This window comes from Stegostoma tigrinum, chromosome 38 (assembly GCF_030684315.1).
Source record: "Stegostoma tigrinum isolate sSteTig4 chromosome 38, sSteTig4.hap1, whole genome shotgun sequence".
Classification (NCBI taxonomy): Eukaryota; Metazoa; Chordata; class Chondrichthyes; order Orectolobiformes; family Stegostomatidae; genus Stegostoma; species Stegostoma tigrinum.
Window position 1 is genome coordinate 15,935,353 of NC_081391.1, and position 15,609 is coordinate 15,950,961.

The 15,609-nt window shown below is 42.4% G+C and overlaps 1 protein-coding gene across 4 annotated transcripts in view; it reads left to right on the forward strand.

Moving 5' to 3' along the window:
• Window positions 1-15,609, forward strand: part of med25 (mediator complex subunit 25) — a 45,123-nt gene that overhangs the window by 20,407 nt on the left and 9,107 nt on the right. For 2 of the 4 annotated variants that reach the window (XM_048521237.2, XM_048521240.2), the window contains 8 exons: window positions 5,145-5,255; window positions 5,968-6,053; window positions 7,875-7,932; window positions 8,686-8,793; window positions 11,050-11,238; window positions 11,797-11,901; window positions 12,467-12,550; window positions 14,075-14,248. In XM_048521237.2, coding sequence (XP_048377194.1) covers window positions 5,145-5,255; window positions 5,968-6,053; window positions 7,875-7,932; window positions 8,686-8,793; window positions 11,050-11,238; window positions 11,797-11,901; window positions 12,467-12,550; window positions 14,075-14,248 — 915 coding nt within the window. The remainder of the gene's footprint in view (window positions 1-5,144; window positions 5,256-5,967; window positions 6,054-7,874; window positions 7,933-8,685; window positions 8,794-11,049; window positions 11,239-11,796; window positions 11,902-12,466; window positions 12,551-14,074; window positions 14,249-15,609) is intronic. The other 2 variants (XM_048521238.2, XM_048521239.2) reach the window with 2 other exon arrangements.

The window sequence follows — 15,609 nt, forward strand, 5'->3', positions numbered from 1 at the left end:
GGCGGAGGAATTGGGAATAGGGAATGGAATTTTTGCAGGAGGGTGGGTGGGAGGAGGTGTATTCTAGGTAGCTGTGGGAGTCGGTGGGCTTGAAATGGACATCAGTTACAAGCTGGTTGCCTGAGATGGAGACTGAGAGGTCCAGGAAGGTGAGGGATGTGCTGGAGGCAGAGACAGGTTGGACTGGTTTTGGGATGCAGTGGGTGGGGGGGAAGAGCTGGGCTGGTTGTGTGGTGCAGTGGGGGAAGGGGACGAACTGGACTGGTTTAGGTGAACTGAAGGTTGGGGTGGAAGGTGTTGGTGAAGTGGATGAACTGTTTGAGCTCCTTTGGGGAGCAAGAGGCGGCGCCGATACAGTCATCAATGTACCGGAGGAAGAGGTGGGGTTTGGGGCCTGTGTAGGTGCGGAAGAGGGACTGTTCCACGTAACCTACAAAGAGGCAGGCATAGCTGGGGCCCATGCGGGTGCCCATGGCCACCCCCTTAGTCTGTAGGAAGTGGGAGGAGTCAAAAGAGAAGTTGTTGAGGGTGAGGACGAGTTCAGCTAGGCGGATGAGAGTGTCGGTGGAGGGGGACTGGTCAGGCCTGCGGGACAGGAAGAAGCGGAGGGCCTTGAGGCCATCTGCATGCGGAATGCAGGTGTATAGGGACTGGACATCCAGTCTGATGAAGGGTCCAGGCCCGAAACATCAGCTTTTGTGCTCCTGAGATGCTGCTTGGCCTGCTGTGTTCATCCAGCCTCACATTTTATTACATTGTCGTGTAGTTGGTTAGAGGCACCATTGACTGAGGAGCCTTTAATTTAAAAAAAAAAGTAGTGAAATAAGAGACCACACCACTCCTGTACTCAAGGCACTGATCATTAAAGGCAAACGTATCAAATGCTGCCTTCACTATGCTACCTGCCTGGTGACTCCACTTTCAAGGAATTATGAACCTGCTCTCCAGGGCCTGTTTGTTCAGTAACCCTCTGTAGGAGTGTCTGAGTCCCAACCTGATTTGCCTTTCCAAAACACACCCCATGTTTATCTAAGTTAAACTCCATCTGCCACTCTTTGGCCCATTGCCCCATCTGATCAACGTCCTGTTGAACTCCTAAGGTAACCTTCTTTGCTGTCCACTTTCCCTCAAGTTTTAGTGGTCATTTGCAAATTTACTTGCCGTACTCCCTATGTTCATGTCCAAACCATTTATATAAATGACGAAAAGCAGTGAACCCAACACAGACCCTTGTGGCAGATCACTGCTCACAGGCCTCCAGCACTGCTTTTTCTTCTAACTTTGACCCAGTTCTGTGTCTAAGTAGCTAGTTATCCTTGTGTTCAGTGTGATTTAACCTTGCTAACTAGTCTACCGTGAGGAACATTGTCAAATGCCTTATTGAAGTCCATCCCTCTGCCCTCCTCAAACCTCTTTTGTTACTTCTTCAACAGCCCAATCCAGGTGATGGGAGAGATACTAAGTGAATATTTTGTGTCACTTTTTGCTGTGGAGAAAAGCAATGGAGGCTGGGGATCTCGGGGGTGGGGGTGGTGGTTGGTAATAAATAATGTTTTAAAAATGGTTCACATGACAGAAGAGGAAGTGCTGGAGGCCTTAGAAAATGTAAAGGTGGATCAATCTCCAGGACTTGGTCATGTATTCCAGGACGTTGTGGGAAGTTGGGGAAAGATATTGCAGGGCTCCCAGCGGAAACATTTACATTATCTAGAACTGTGGGTGAGGTACTGGAGAACTGGAGGGTGGCTAATGTTGGACCTTTATTTAAGAAAGGCTGCAAAGAGAAGCCTGGGAACTAAAGACTTGTGAGCTTGATGTCAGTGGTGAGTAATTAGTTGGAGGTGATCCTGAAAGATAGGATTTACATACATTTGGAGAGGCAAGGATGGATTAAGGGTGGCCAGCATGGTTTTATGCGAAGGGAAATTGTCTCACAGATTTGATTGAGTGTTTTGGGGAAGTAACCAAAAGGATTGAGGACAGAGCAGTAGACATTGTTTACGTAGGTTTTTAGTGAAGCCTTTAACAAGGTTCTACATAGTAAACTGATTTAGTAAAGTTAGATCACGTGGGATTCTGGGTGAACTTGCCAATTGGATAGAAGATTGGCTTGACAGTGGGAGTCAGAGGCTGGTGGTGGATGGTTGTTTTTCAGACTAGAGACCTATGAACAACAGTGTTCCACAGGGATCAGCACTGGGTCTACTTTTGTTTATCTTTTACATAAATGATTTGAATGAAAATAAAGGAGGCATGATTGGTAAGTTTGCAGATGACGAAATTAATGCTTATAGTGGACAGGGAAGAAGGTTATCTCAGACTATAAAGAGATGTTGATCAATAGGCTGAAGAGTGGCAGATAGAGTTTAATTCCGCTAAATGTGAGATATTGCATTTTGTATAAGTCATGCCTTTCTTTGTTTTACCAATTAGTGGTAGGGCTTTGGGTAGTGTTGTAGAACAAAGAGACCTCAGGGTTTAGATACATAATTCTTTAAAAGTTACATCATAGGTAGACAGGGTGGTTAAGAATGCCTTTAGAATGCATGCCTGCCTTCATTGCTCAGTCCTTTTGAGTATAGGAAATGGAATGTAATGTTGAGGTTGTGCAGGATGTTGGTGAGCCTTCTTCTAGAGTACTGTATGCAGTTCTGGTTGCCCTGCTAGAGGAAACATGTTAGTAGATTGAAAGGGTTCAGAAAAGTTTTACCAGGACGTTGTTGGGAATGAAAGTTTTGAGTTAGTCCAAGCCCAACCAGCCTATTTTCATTGAAGTGTTAGGTTGAGGATGATCTTTTGGTAGTCTATAAAATCATTAAGGGTGTAGATAAAGCGAATGGCAAGAGTTTTTTACCTGGGCTGGGGGAGTTGAAAACTAGAGGGCATGTTTTTAAGATGAGAGGAGCAAGTTGTAAAACAAAATGAAGGTCAACTTCTTTACAGTGGTTCATACATGGACTAAACTGCTCGAGGAAATGGTGGAAGCAGGTACAGTTACAATATTTAAAAGTCATTTTAGTTAAGTAAATGAACAGGAAAGGTTTGGACAGGTATAGGCCAAATGCAGGCAGCTAGGACTAGTTTAGTTTGGGAACATGGTTGGTGTAGATTAGTTGGACCGAAGGGTGTGTTTCCAAGCTGAATGACTATCTGACTCTGACTGACTGTGTCCAGTGTCTTCACTTATTTTTTGATGTCATGTGCAATTAATTGAATTGGTTAAAGACTGACATGATGCCGGACCTTGAAGAGAAGGCTGAGGTGGATTGTCCATTCAGCATTTTTACCTGAAATACACCTTTTGTCTTTTGCCCTAATGTGCTCAGCTCTATCCTCAAAACCTGGGAAGTAATTTGTCGAGCCTCCATCTCCTGTTCAATTTTTAATTTTCCATTGCCTTTCACGATCTGATCTGGTAGGACTGCAGAGCTTAGATCTAATCATTTTATTATATGATCGCTTAGCTCCATCTATCACTTGCTGCTGCTAATGACGTGCAAGAAGTCCTGTGTTATAACCATGCCAGGCTGGCGTATCATTTTTAAGTTGCCTCCTGGATAACCCTCCTGCACTCTTTATTGAACAAGGATTGATCTCCTAGCTTGGGTTGTAATGTTAGAGTTGGAGTTATGCTGAGGCATAAGGTTGCAGTTTGTGGTTGAATACAATTCTGTTGCTAATGGTTCATAGCACTTCATGCATTAGTTTTGATTTGCTACGTCTGTTCAAAGTCTATTCTATTCAGCATTGTGGTGATGCCACAAAAAACAATGGATGGTATCCTCAGTATGCAATGGTCACTCCTACCAGTACAGTCATGATAGACATTCCTGAGACAGGTAGATTGAGGACAAAGTCAAGTAAACTTGCCCTTTCTTGCTTCTCTTGTCACCAATGCCCCCTCTGAGCTATGTGACTGATCCAAGGTTCCATCTATGGTGATTTGGGGTCAACACACTGCAGCTTGACATCTAGTTTCAAAAGTTTTTGCTCAAGGACCGCTGAAGCTACACAACCAGAAACCAATTATATTCAGTGTTGCGGAGGACATGTCTTTGAGAATCTCCCACCCAGTGTCTTGGGACTAAGATAATTGGTCTTCAGCAACTGGAACTGTTCCTTTGTGCTCTGCATTTCTACAAAGAACAGTGATTTCCACAGTCTCCTCCAAGACTCTGCAAACTATGTACTAGTGATGCCATGAAGAGTTTTGTACATCCAAGTCTCGACCAGAGTGCAGCCTGTGTCCATGCAAGCTTTGGTGCTTTTTGCAAGTGATGCACAACATGTGGGGTCTCAATTCATCAGCTGAGGGATTGAAGTAGATGGCAATCTTGCCAGTGTCATGAGACTTCATTGGACCTGGATTTAATGTCGAGGACTCCCTTTCCCATGAACTCTGTTCTCCCACTGTCATTAAATCTGTCCCTCTGGATGGTTTGGCACAAAGTGGAGTAGTCTGAGATATTGCCCACAAGGTAGGATTCACTGGGTATGACTAAGGATGTTGCTTCAACATTCAGTGCTGTGCTTTTCTGAATGTTTGCACAAGGTTCTACGGTGTTAATAAAGAGATTAGAATCAACCATGTGCCTAGATTCATGTCAAGTGACCTGTATGATTTGTCTCATTAGACCATTTCAGAGGGCACTTAAGGGTCGTGTGTCAACCAGAGCCAATAAGAATGAGAGATTTCCTCCGCTGAGGAATACTAGTGAATCAGGTTCTACGATGCTTATCAATGAGACTCGATTTACTAATTGTTTAAGGTCTTCTGGCTATCTTTGGGATTTGAATTCGTATCTCTGGAACATTTTGTCTGGGCCACTGGATTACTTGTCCAGTAATATTACCAACTTGCTACAATTCAAGCTGAATTTGACAGATTTTCTTTGTGTACAGGAGCAGACTCCTCTATGATGCACTCCACCTATTCACAACTAAACTGCTGACAGCTACTTTCGCATACATTGAACTGATTGTTTCCTTGGGTCTAGAGTAACAGTCAGACCTGTTCAATGTCAGTGACTTCAACAGAGAAGGAAAGCAATATTGCACTGGTGGAATGGGAGTGGGTAGCTGGGAGGTGGAACTTGGTACTCAGGATTGCCAAATATTGAGTGTGCATTTGCCTCTTCTTTCAGCAGACTGTGGGTGTTGGAGCCGGTGCTGGAAATGTGGTTGGAGTTACTGTGGCACCTAGCTCAGTGGCCAATAAAATCCTAGCATGGAGTGGAGTCTTGGAATGGCAAGAGGTGAGATATGTCTAGTTTTGTTTATTTTTGACTGGTAGCAATGCTAGGGGAGTGAGCAAATTTAAGACTGTCAGACTAAATGTAAAGGAGGTCTCTAAGTATCTAACAAAGACATGACGAGCTTTGTAATTCAATCACTAGCACTTGGCGTTTTCCGTCTTCACAATAGCAAAGGAAATATTTTGAAAAGATGAAACATATAATTACACCCAAAAACAGAAATTGTTAGAAAAACTCAGCAGGTCTGGCAGCATCAATGGAGAGAAACAAGAGTTAATATTTAAGGTCCTGCTGAGTATTTCTAGCAACTTCTGTTTTTGTTTCTGATTTCCAGTCCTTGCAGTTCTTTCAGATACGCAACTCTTAACTGCCCCCTGATATGACCTCATGAGACAAATCTTACAAGTCACTTGACATGAATCTAGGCACACAGTTGATCCTAGCCTCTTTTCTAACACCCTAGAACCTCATGCAAACATTCAGAAAAGCACTGCACCGAATTTTGAAGCAACATCCTTAGTCATGCCCAGTGAAACATATAATTAGCTTGAAGTTCCATTGCATGACCACTTGGTGTTGCTGGATAGTTCTTTACAGTGATAGTTAATTCTGTAGCCAGTGGCACATTATAACTCCAGAAATAGTCATTCATTCAAGACTTGGCTTGAAGGTTGCCATGATTGAATTTCTTTTTGTGCCTCAACTTCCCTAGAAACCCAAACCTGCATCAGTGGATTTGAATGCGAAACTGACACGATCACTTCCTTGCCAGGTCTACGTCACCCCTGGGGAAAACCTGTAAGTATGAGAGCAGAAAAATGTTATATTTGAAAGTCAGATCGCATTGAAAAAATGACGATGATTTTTCCTCCTTGTTTCACATTGGCATTTGTTGGGGTGAAGTTCTTTGGGTGTTTATAACTCTTTTGGTACTGCGAACAAGTGCCCTTCTGAGACTTTGTATGGAGCTGATGATGAGATTTGCTATTCTGAACAGCTAGACCTCTGTTGTTCTTTGTCCAGTTTTCTTAGAAGCACTTGCTGGTGACACCCTCTTTCTTTGCACACGGGATTCTGTGACCATCGTTGATACTGCCATAACTCAGATCAACTACTAGCGCACAGACTTGGGAATGAAACTTCCAGTCAGTTTGATTCAGTAAAAGAACAGAATTCAATAGTGTTTTTCATGGCCTTGGACCTCCCGAAATGCTTCACAACTAATGAAACACTTTTCTAAGTGCAATTGCTGTTGTAATTTATGAAACATGGCTGCCAATTTGTTTGCAATAAGTTCTCATGAGTAGTGATGAATAAATGAACAGGTATGCTCTTTGTTGATGGAGGAATATATAAATACACCATGAGGAACTTTCCTGCAGTACCCTGAATGAATCCCCTAGATGCAAAAGATCCTATCTTAAGAGGACAGATGGAGCTTTGGTCTAATGTATTATCTAAAAGACATCATCCCTGCGATACTGCAACGCACGTATATCCGATACATCTTCAGAGAATTTAAGTTGCTGAACCTTTTATCAAAAGTTGTGTTGATCTTTCAATATGTGTCAACAAACTCCTGACTTGTAAAACAAACTGAGTTTCAGGAAGAAAAGCTGCAGTTCTTAAAACTGAAGCATCAAGGCTATTGCTAACTTGAAGTTCTTAGTATATTAGACTGAATAGCTCTTTTCATACATTATTTAATCAGCTTTGTTTTATCAGAAAGTATGTTTAAAACAACAGCACTCGGGTTTTAAAAAAGGGAAGAATCATTTATATATTTAGCAGACTGAATGCGTGTTAGCATTTTGAGTGAAGATACACACCAATAGAACAAATTGGCACAAAAGTCAACCTGTTTACTTTCTGATGTCAGCACACCTGTGTATTTCTAACATTTCATAACTGTTCTTTTTGTATGCAGCCTCACTGTCGATTTGGTTTCTAAAAGCCGTGTTTGCTGCCCTGCAGCTGCATGGCGTACACTTGCTATAAAACAATCTCAGTGCATATGACGTCACTTTCTTTAAAAATTACTTTGCCTCATATATCACCTTTAGTGAACTCTCCCACTATTCCATCACCATCTCTTTTTTTAAAAAGAATAAATGTCAGTTTCCAATGCTGCACTCAATTTGAGACTGTGTTTTGGATTCTGTGGATTGCTTCTCCATTCCTAATTCATCTTGCCATCCTGCTCACCTCTCTTTTTCCATGCCACTCCTGTTGACCTTCTCACCACCCTGCTCCCAATCCTTGACCACTCACTCTCTCACTTGCTGCTCAATGCCATGAGCAGAGGTGATGAGGTGCAGTGGGTAACGTGAGCAGAAGGCAACAACGGTGGGCAAACAGTGACATGAGTCACACCAAATTCTTGATTCACTGCATTGGCAGGAGCTGGCGATTTCAAAATAGAGTTTACTGAGTCTCTGATAGATGAGTTCCCTCTTCCTATCTGCCAATTTTAAATTGCTGCTTTTAGCAAGGTGTATCTGAATGTAAAAACAAAAAATAGTGCAGATATAGTTGATGGCAATAGAGTCTGCTTTACTGGAGATTTTTTCCCCCATCCCCCCTCCCTCCCCATTTTCTCCCTACACTATTTCTCTACAGGAAGACAGACCAGTGGCCTCAGAAACTTATCATGCAGCTCATTCCACAACAATTATTGGTAAGTAAGCAACGGTTGAATTTTCCAGATTTGAATTGAATATGTTGATCACAGGCTGGTCATTTGATAGAACAACTGTGCTGACGTGGAGGGGTGCAAAAATTAGGTGTGCAAATAATGAAGAGAAATCCAATTGCTGTAACGTATGGATATATTTTCTGTAGTCTGAAGAGCTGATACTTTGCACCTGATCTGAGACCAGCCCTTGCTGTTTTCTGCCTCTGGCATCCTGTTCCTCCCTGCATATCTCATGCTTGCAGATGTTTTGTGTTGAGTTACCAGACAAAAATAAAGCACTTTGTGGCAGAATGGGATGTTAGAGATCTTCTGTCTACCTCGGCAGTGCTTGCAGAAGTCTTCTTGACAGGTGCTACAGCATTGGAAGATAGTGAAGTTATAATGTTCTGTGTGTGTAAATGTTTTGCTGATTCTGCACTGACTATCAGGAAATGTCCATTTTCCAAGCATGTAAAATTGATAGGCAGCAAAAGACCAACTGGCCTGTCAGGCTTTCCCCATGCTCAGGATGGTCAGAGCATCCTGACTTGATTCTGCCCAATTGTGCAAAACTCTTTTCTCTTGCGAGTCAGTTATTGTATTTGTGTTGTCATTGTTGCTCACAATATAGCTTCATTGAAGATGGAGAAAATTCTTTGAGGTAGTGAGGGAAATTACTTCTTTCTTTAAAAAGTTCTAATTTACTGTCTTAATTATCTTTGACTGTTCTTGTGCTTTCTTTTCGGTACTATCTAGACAACACTCGGACATTTATTCCGTAATTCTCGAATGGTCCAGTTTCAGTTCACAAACAAGGATTTGGAGTCATTAAAGGGACTGTATCGAATAATGGCTAATGGCTTTGTAAGTACCAGAAAGAGGTTTTCCTAAATTCATTGATTCTCGAGTGACATCTAGGAGTTCGTATGTCACATTGCAGCTGTGTAGAACATTGGTAAGGCCACTTTTAGAATACTGTGTACAGTTCTGGTCACCCTTTGATAGGAAGAATGTTGTTAAACTTGAAAGGGTGCGGCAAAGACTTATAAGATGTTGATAGGACTGGAGAGTTTGAGTTATAGGGAGAGGCTGAATACACTGGCATGTTTTCCCTTGAGTATCAGGGAGTGAAGGCTGACCCTGTAGGGATAAAATCACGAGGGGCCTGGATAGGGTGAATAGCAAAAGTTTTTTTTAATCTCCTTCCTCCCCCCCCCCCCCCCCCCACCCCCCACCCCCCACCCCAAAGGATAGGGGAGTCCAAAACTAGAGGGCATTGGTTTGAGGTGAGAGAGGAAAGTTGGACCAGAGGGTCTGTTTCTGTGATGTATAACTATAACATTGGAAGTGAGCACGTTTTACTTTTGTTGAACAATCTCTGTCAAGAATCTGGTTTCATAATGAGGCAAAGAACTCCAACTGAAGAAGGAGTTGAAGCTAAACAAGAAAGTGATGATTGGGTGACAAGATAACAACAAGGTGTAGAACTGAATGAACACAGCAGGACAAGCAGCTGACGTTTCGGGCCTAGATCCTCCTTCAGAAATGGGGAAGGGAAAGGAGGCTCTGAAATAAATGGGGAGAGGGGGGAGGTGGATAGAAGATGGATGGTGGAGTGGAGTTGCAGTGGGAGAGAGAGATTAGATGACGCCAGGCTTTGATTCAGGTTGTGACAGGAAGTGAAAACTGAGGCAGTTTAATACATTTCAAGTCCCTGAAAAGGATGCATTGAATTAAGACACAGTGACTGACACTTAAGGATGTGAGGAGGAAATGGCACAAGGAATTTACATATGAGGATTTAATTGGAGCAATAGGAGTTTAGAGCACTGACTGTGGCGTTGCTAATAGAAAAGGAGAGCGATGCAGAAGAAAAAATTGCCATCAAGTGAAAGTTTGGAGGCTTATGGGATCAGTCCACTAATTACAGAATCAAACTTCAGATGTATGTGTGTGGCCTTTTAGTAATGTATTATGAACATGTAATGTACCCCAGTGTCTCACTTTTATTGTAAATTAGACTTTTTTCCTGAGCATGGATGGAATCATGGGGCAGGGGTAGGTCACTTGATCCCTCAAGCCTTTCACGGCACATTGGCGCAGTGGTTAGCACTGCAGCCTCAGTGCCAGGGACCCGGGTCCGATTCCAGCCTCGGGCAACTGTCTGTGTGGAGTTTGCACGTTCTCCCCGTGTCTGCATGGGTTTCCTCCGGGTGCTCTGGTTTCTTCCTACAGTCCAAAGATGTGTAGGCTAGGTGGATTGGCCATGCTAAATTGCCCATAGTGTTCAGGGGTGTGTGGGTTTATAGGGGAATTGTTCTGTGTGGGATGCCACAAGGGGCTGTATGGACTTATTAGGCCAAAGGGCCTATTTCCACACTGTAGGAAATCTAATCTAATCTAACCAATAAGATGATGATTGATCTAATTGTAACCTCAAGTTCACATTCCACCCTACCCTGATAACTTTTCATTCCACTGATAAACAAGAATATGTTTCTTGACCTTAAAAATATTCAAAGACTCTGCTTCCATCATTTCTCAAAAGAATATTTCAAAGATTCAAGACCTGCCAAGTGTGGGGTGGGGGGGGGGCAAACAAAATTGCATCCTCTCTGACTTAAGTAGGTGACCCCTGAATTTTAAACAGTGGCATTTCTTAAGTCTCCTAGCAAAGAATAGCCTGTTTCTGTTTTGTCTATTTGGCTCAATTGATCCATACCAGTGTCACAGTTTTCTTCCCAATGTTCCTTGGGAGGGCAGATTGCACCAATTACAAGAAGGCGGCTATTGTCAAAGCAAGTAAACAGAGCCAAAATCAAAACACTGGTTGCAAGACATTTGAAATGTAAACATTGCCTGCCTACATATATCCAGAATGATCTGTGTTTATGATCCAAAGGGGAAGCTACTGAAGAATAAATGATGTGCGAGTAGAAATGCCACTAAGTGAGACCGGGTGCAAAAGTTTTCAACCTGTCCTGTCTCAGTTTGAAACTATAAGGATGCAGAAAAGTGAAGAATGGCTACTTCTGACCATGATGAAATAAATACAGATACATTCCCATGCCAGATTCCATCCATAAATGATACTGTATCTTGGGTCTGTGTTTCTTCCAGGCAGGCTGCGTCCATTTTCCACACAGCGCTCCATGTGAGGTCCGTGTCTTGATGCTACTGTACTCCTCCAAGAAGAAAATCTTCATGGGTTTGATCCCAAATGACCAGAGTGGCTTTGTGAATGGAATCCGACTAGTCATAACCAACCACAAGAAAGCACAGCAGCAGAAAATTGAACAGCAGAGAAATGTAAGCATTTTGATTTAAAAACACTAGTTAATGATTCATTCGTAAGCAATGCCTTTTGGGTGCAGCTTTTTAAAAGGAATACCTGTCCATTTTGTTTACTTGTAGCTGAGTGCTTAGTGCGTTCATGTATGTTAACCCAGTCATGTAAGTCTTGAGCTGTTGCGTTATCTTGGAATGGTAGATTGAGCATATTCATTTATCTTGCTGCAAGGATGGATGGCTTGACTTTGCATATAGTCAGTGTTAGTTTTAGTCGTATGGTTTACCAACACACACACCCCAATAGTTGGAAAGAAAATCTGAACTTTTGCAACCTATAGGATGGGTTCCTAAACTAAAAAACAGAACATTTTATTATTCCACTCCCATCCTGTTTGACTTTGTAATGTGTGTAGACTGTTAATTTCTGTTTTTGTTATGTGATATTGAAACTCCTCACTAAGTCTTAAGAATGGAAGAAAGGCAAGAAGTAAATTATAATTTATATACATTCATGCAGCAATGTCTTCAGCATGGTAATACATTTATTTGTATCATCTTTGTTCTTTAATTTGGCAGCAAATGGGTGGAACACAACCATTGGGGACTGGTTCTATTCCAAACCCACCATTTATGCAGAAGCCCGGGACAATGCCAGTCTCTCAAGGAGTGCAGCAGCAACAGGTATGAATGATCCCATATTCCTGTGTCATATTTTGAATGGCACAGGGTATACCCTACGTGTGCAAATCTTGACACTGAGTTGCAAACTAATTGGCCGGACCAGGCACCATATCAAAACCAATCCTGTATGTGTTCAGCATTCATTTATATGCTGTTCCTGAAAATCATTGCATAATGATCTGATCCAGGGATAATGCCTGTTAGTGTCCTGGCTGAGATTAGCTCACTCAGTACACACATGTCCAAATGGAATTATGGACAACTTAGACTGGCTGTGGAGAAAACTCCCACTCCTTCCTGGTATAACCCCACACTACTTTGTGTTGAATTTGCTCAGGTTTGTTTTTATGGCTTGTAGCATTAATGACTGAATATAGTTTGTTGCAGACTTCTGCAGTTGTTATAAGTCAGTGAACTATCAGCTCATCAGACTCAAAGCTAAAATAATAAATTGATTGATCAGATCCCTCTCTTTGAGGAAGAATTGAGAATTTACATTTTGTAAAAATGAAAAGTGGTTTTACTTTGTCTCCCTCATACCTTGTCCCTTTGCTCCACTTTACAGATGTCAGGTCAGCCAGTGACCACCTCAATACCTCAGGTTCATACAGTTACAACAATGGATGACCAACAGCGGCAGCAAAATCTGGTGAGTGTACTGGGTGCTTTTACGTTTTACTTTTTTGCTGCCTGAAAACATTCATTGACCTGATATTTGATAAAGCTTTACCTTTTGTGTAAATACCCCTTTATGCAACAGGCTATTGCCTACAGCTGGACATGCCTGGCTCCGATATCAAATCTGCCTTGTTGCCATTTATAACTGTCAGGAGCTCCTTTGCATAAAACTTGTACAGAATCCAAAGAATAAACTTGGCTCACTGACAACATTTTGCATAGTATCTTCCATGACCTTGTGATGTCCCAAAGTGCATCACAGCTTTGGGTATTCTGTCACTGTTGCAATGCAGAAAATTCAATACCAGTTTACTCATAACTTCAAGTATTAGCCAAGGAACAGGGAACACTGCCCTGGTCTTCAAACTGATAAACGTAGGATCTTTTGCACTGACCTAAAAGGGAAATTGGGCCTTGGATTAACATTTCTAACAAATGGCACATTGGGCACTACAAAACAGTTTCTCAACTGGACTCATGTCATCTCGATGTTATACTCAAATTCTGGGAGTAAGCCGATTAACAGGGTCTTGAGGTGATGTACAACTGAACCATGGGTGATGGTTAATTTTACTGATCTTTGTGATGAGAGGTAATAGAGATGCAAGAATTTATTTCTTTGATCATCTGTTCCAAGTGATTCTTTGTGTTTCTCCTTATCCAACCTAGTTCAATTCTCCTCATCTAGGCACATGAGTGTTTATCGATGGATTAACAGATATTCATGGGAATGGATCAGTGCCTGAGTTTTCTATTTTCCTATTGGGCATTCCACCCCCATTCACTCAACTTCATTTCCAGCCCAAGAAACGAGTTTAGTAATAATAGACAAATAAGTTGTCACAGAAATAGGTTACAATGTTATGCATGGTTGCCTAGCAAACACACGTTGGATTCAGTTGCCATGCTGAGCTCTGAATTCTGCCATACTGTTGAGAAGCACTTGGAATTTCTCCGTTTTGTAATTTTGGTTGTCTATCTCAGTACTGTGAACACAGGATAGCACGTAAGCGCAATAAAATCCCATCTCTTTGTGCATAGCCACAAAATTACAGCCTTTGCAGAAAATATGAAAACCTTGAAGTTAAAATGCTTACTGATAGTGACTTATTAATATAGCTGCTTGTATCTGTGAGTGTCTTTCACTTCCTCCTTCTCTTCTCTTTCCCCCCCACCACCCCGTCTTTCTCTCCATCTTTGCATTGCATACACTCTCTGCATCTTTTCATGCCTGCACTTTTTCTTTTCTCTATTCTCTCCCCTCACACCTTGGTGCCTGCTCCCTCTCTTTCGTCCATTCTCTCCATGCCGGACCACCACCACCACCCCACGTTGGTGCCCACACCCTTCCCTTTCCTCTTCTACCCCCTGTGCTTGTTCCCTCACCCACCCTGATCTGTGTGCACACTCCATTTGTCCCCACTTCCCACCCTGTGCACTCTTCCTACCCTTTTAATTTGCGTTGCTCATAATTTTATTCTGTCTCTAACGGCAGCAGCAAATGCAGCTTAGAGCGCAGCAGCAAGCCCAGGCTGTGACACAGCAGCAACAGTCAGGTGGCCCTCCTCAGAATCCACCTCCGGCTCCACAGCAGACTGGACCCCTGCTCCGACCACCCAACCCTGGGGCTAACCCACAACTTCGCAGCCTGCTCCTCAGTCAGCAAACAGTGAGTGTAATTGTCTGTGCAAATATTCACTTTAGTGACGCACTTTTTCCTCCACTTTTCAACTGTGCTATTTTTCAATCCGTGTGCTGCAAGACACTTTCTAAAGTGGGACATTAATTGGTGCAAGGTTTTGCCAAATTGTTGCATGACTACAAAGAGCAGAAAATTTTTGATTTGCTAAATAAGTGCAAAGCGATACAATATTAACTATTGCTAGCAACATTGCTAGTTAGAGAATATTAATAAAGAGTGAAAACCAGGTAAAGTTACAGGCCAGTGACACCTAAAGGCTGAGTATTTCCAGCAATTTATTTTTATTTCAGACTTCTAGCCATGGCAATATTTTGATGCAAGTATTAGCAGCCATTGATTTGCTGTGCTGAGAGTAGGCGTTTCCCCCATAATTTGCCTTGATAATTTCAACAAATACACAGCACAGAGCCACAAGTTTGAATTTGTTACTGTTCATCCCGTGTATCGTGAGTCATTGTTAAGGCCTCAACAGATGTAGTGTCTCATCACGGCGACCATCTATTTCCGGCTCTAACCAGTTATCATTGCCATATAAGTGAGTTATATCTGATATACTGTCTGACAGCTTGGGTAGTTACACAAGTCGCTCCCATAGGATTTTCCTAAGCGGAGGCCGAAGCCGCAGGTGCGGGGTCCCAATTTTAAGTTTTGGTGCCCCAAGCTCTGAGGGAACAATGGCTGCCAAGTTATTAACAGCTGCACTCCTATTCTAGGACCGACTGCTTTCTGGCCCTCTTCTGTACATCTCTGAGAGGCCATAAAAGGTTTCAAATCTTGATGTGGATTGCATTGGGAGAACGTTTTGGAAAGTACCGGCTTATCTTATACTTGCTGATTTTACAAGGTTCTTCCAGTTGGCCCTTCAGGCAGTTTCAGTCAGCTGTTTGCACCTGGATAAGGTACATTTACCACAATGAAGAGGTTCTTGGTGCAACTGCTAACAGTTGGGAGAAGTATGTATTAAGTCTGACGTGGGGCCGGATTTATGGTTTCAATTTAATTGTTATCAAGAGCATGCTGTCTGTGCACTCTGCAAACAATATCTCTGTATTTATGATCAAAGCTAGCAGAGGCAGTATGTCTGAAGTCAAGGCTGATTTCCTCGGTGCATTGCAGAGTGGAGAAGAGCCATCATTTAAGTTTCTACATAAAATCCATTGTAGTTATTTATTTATTAGTGGGAAGTGAGTGATACTCGCAGAGTCTGCATTTGTTGCCCGTTGAACTAAGTGGCACACTGGTCCATTTGAGAACGCAGCTAAGAGTTAATCTGGAGCCACATGTAAGCTAGATCAGGTAAGGATGGCAAATTTCCTCTCCTGAAAGAC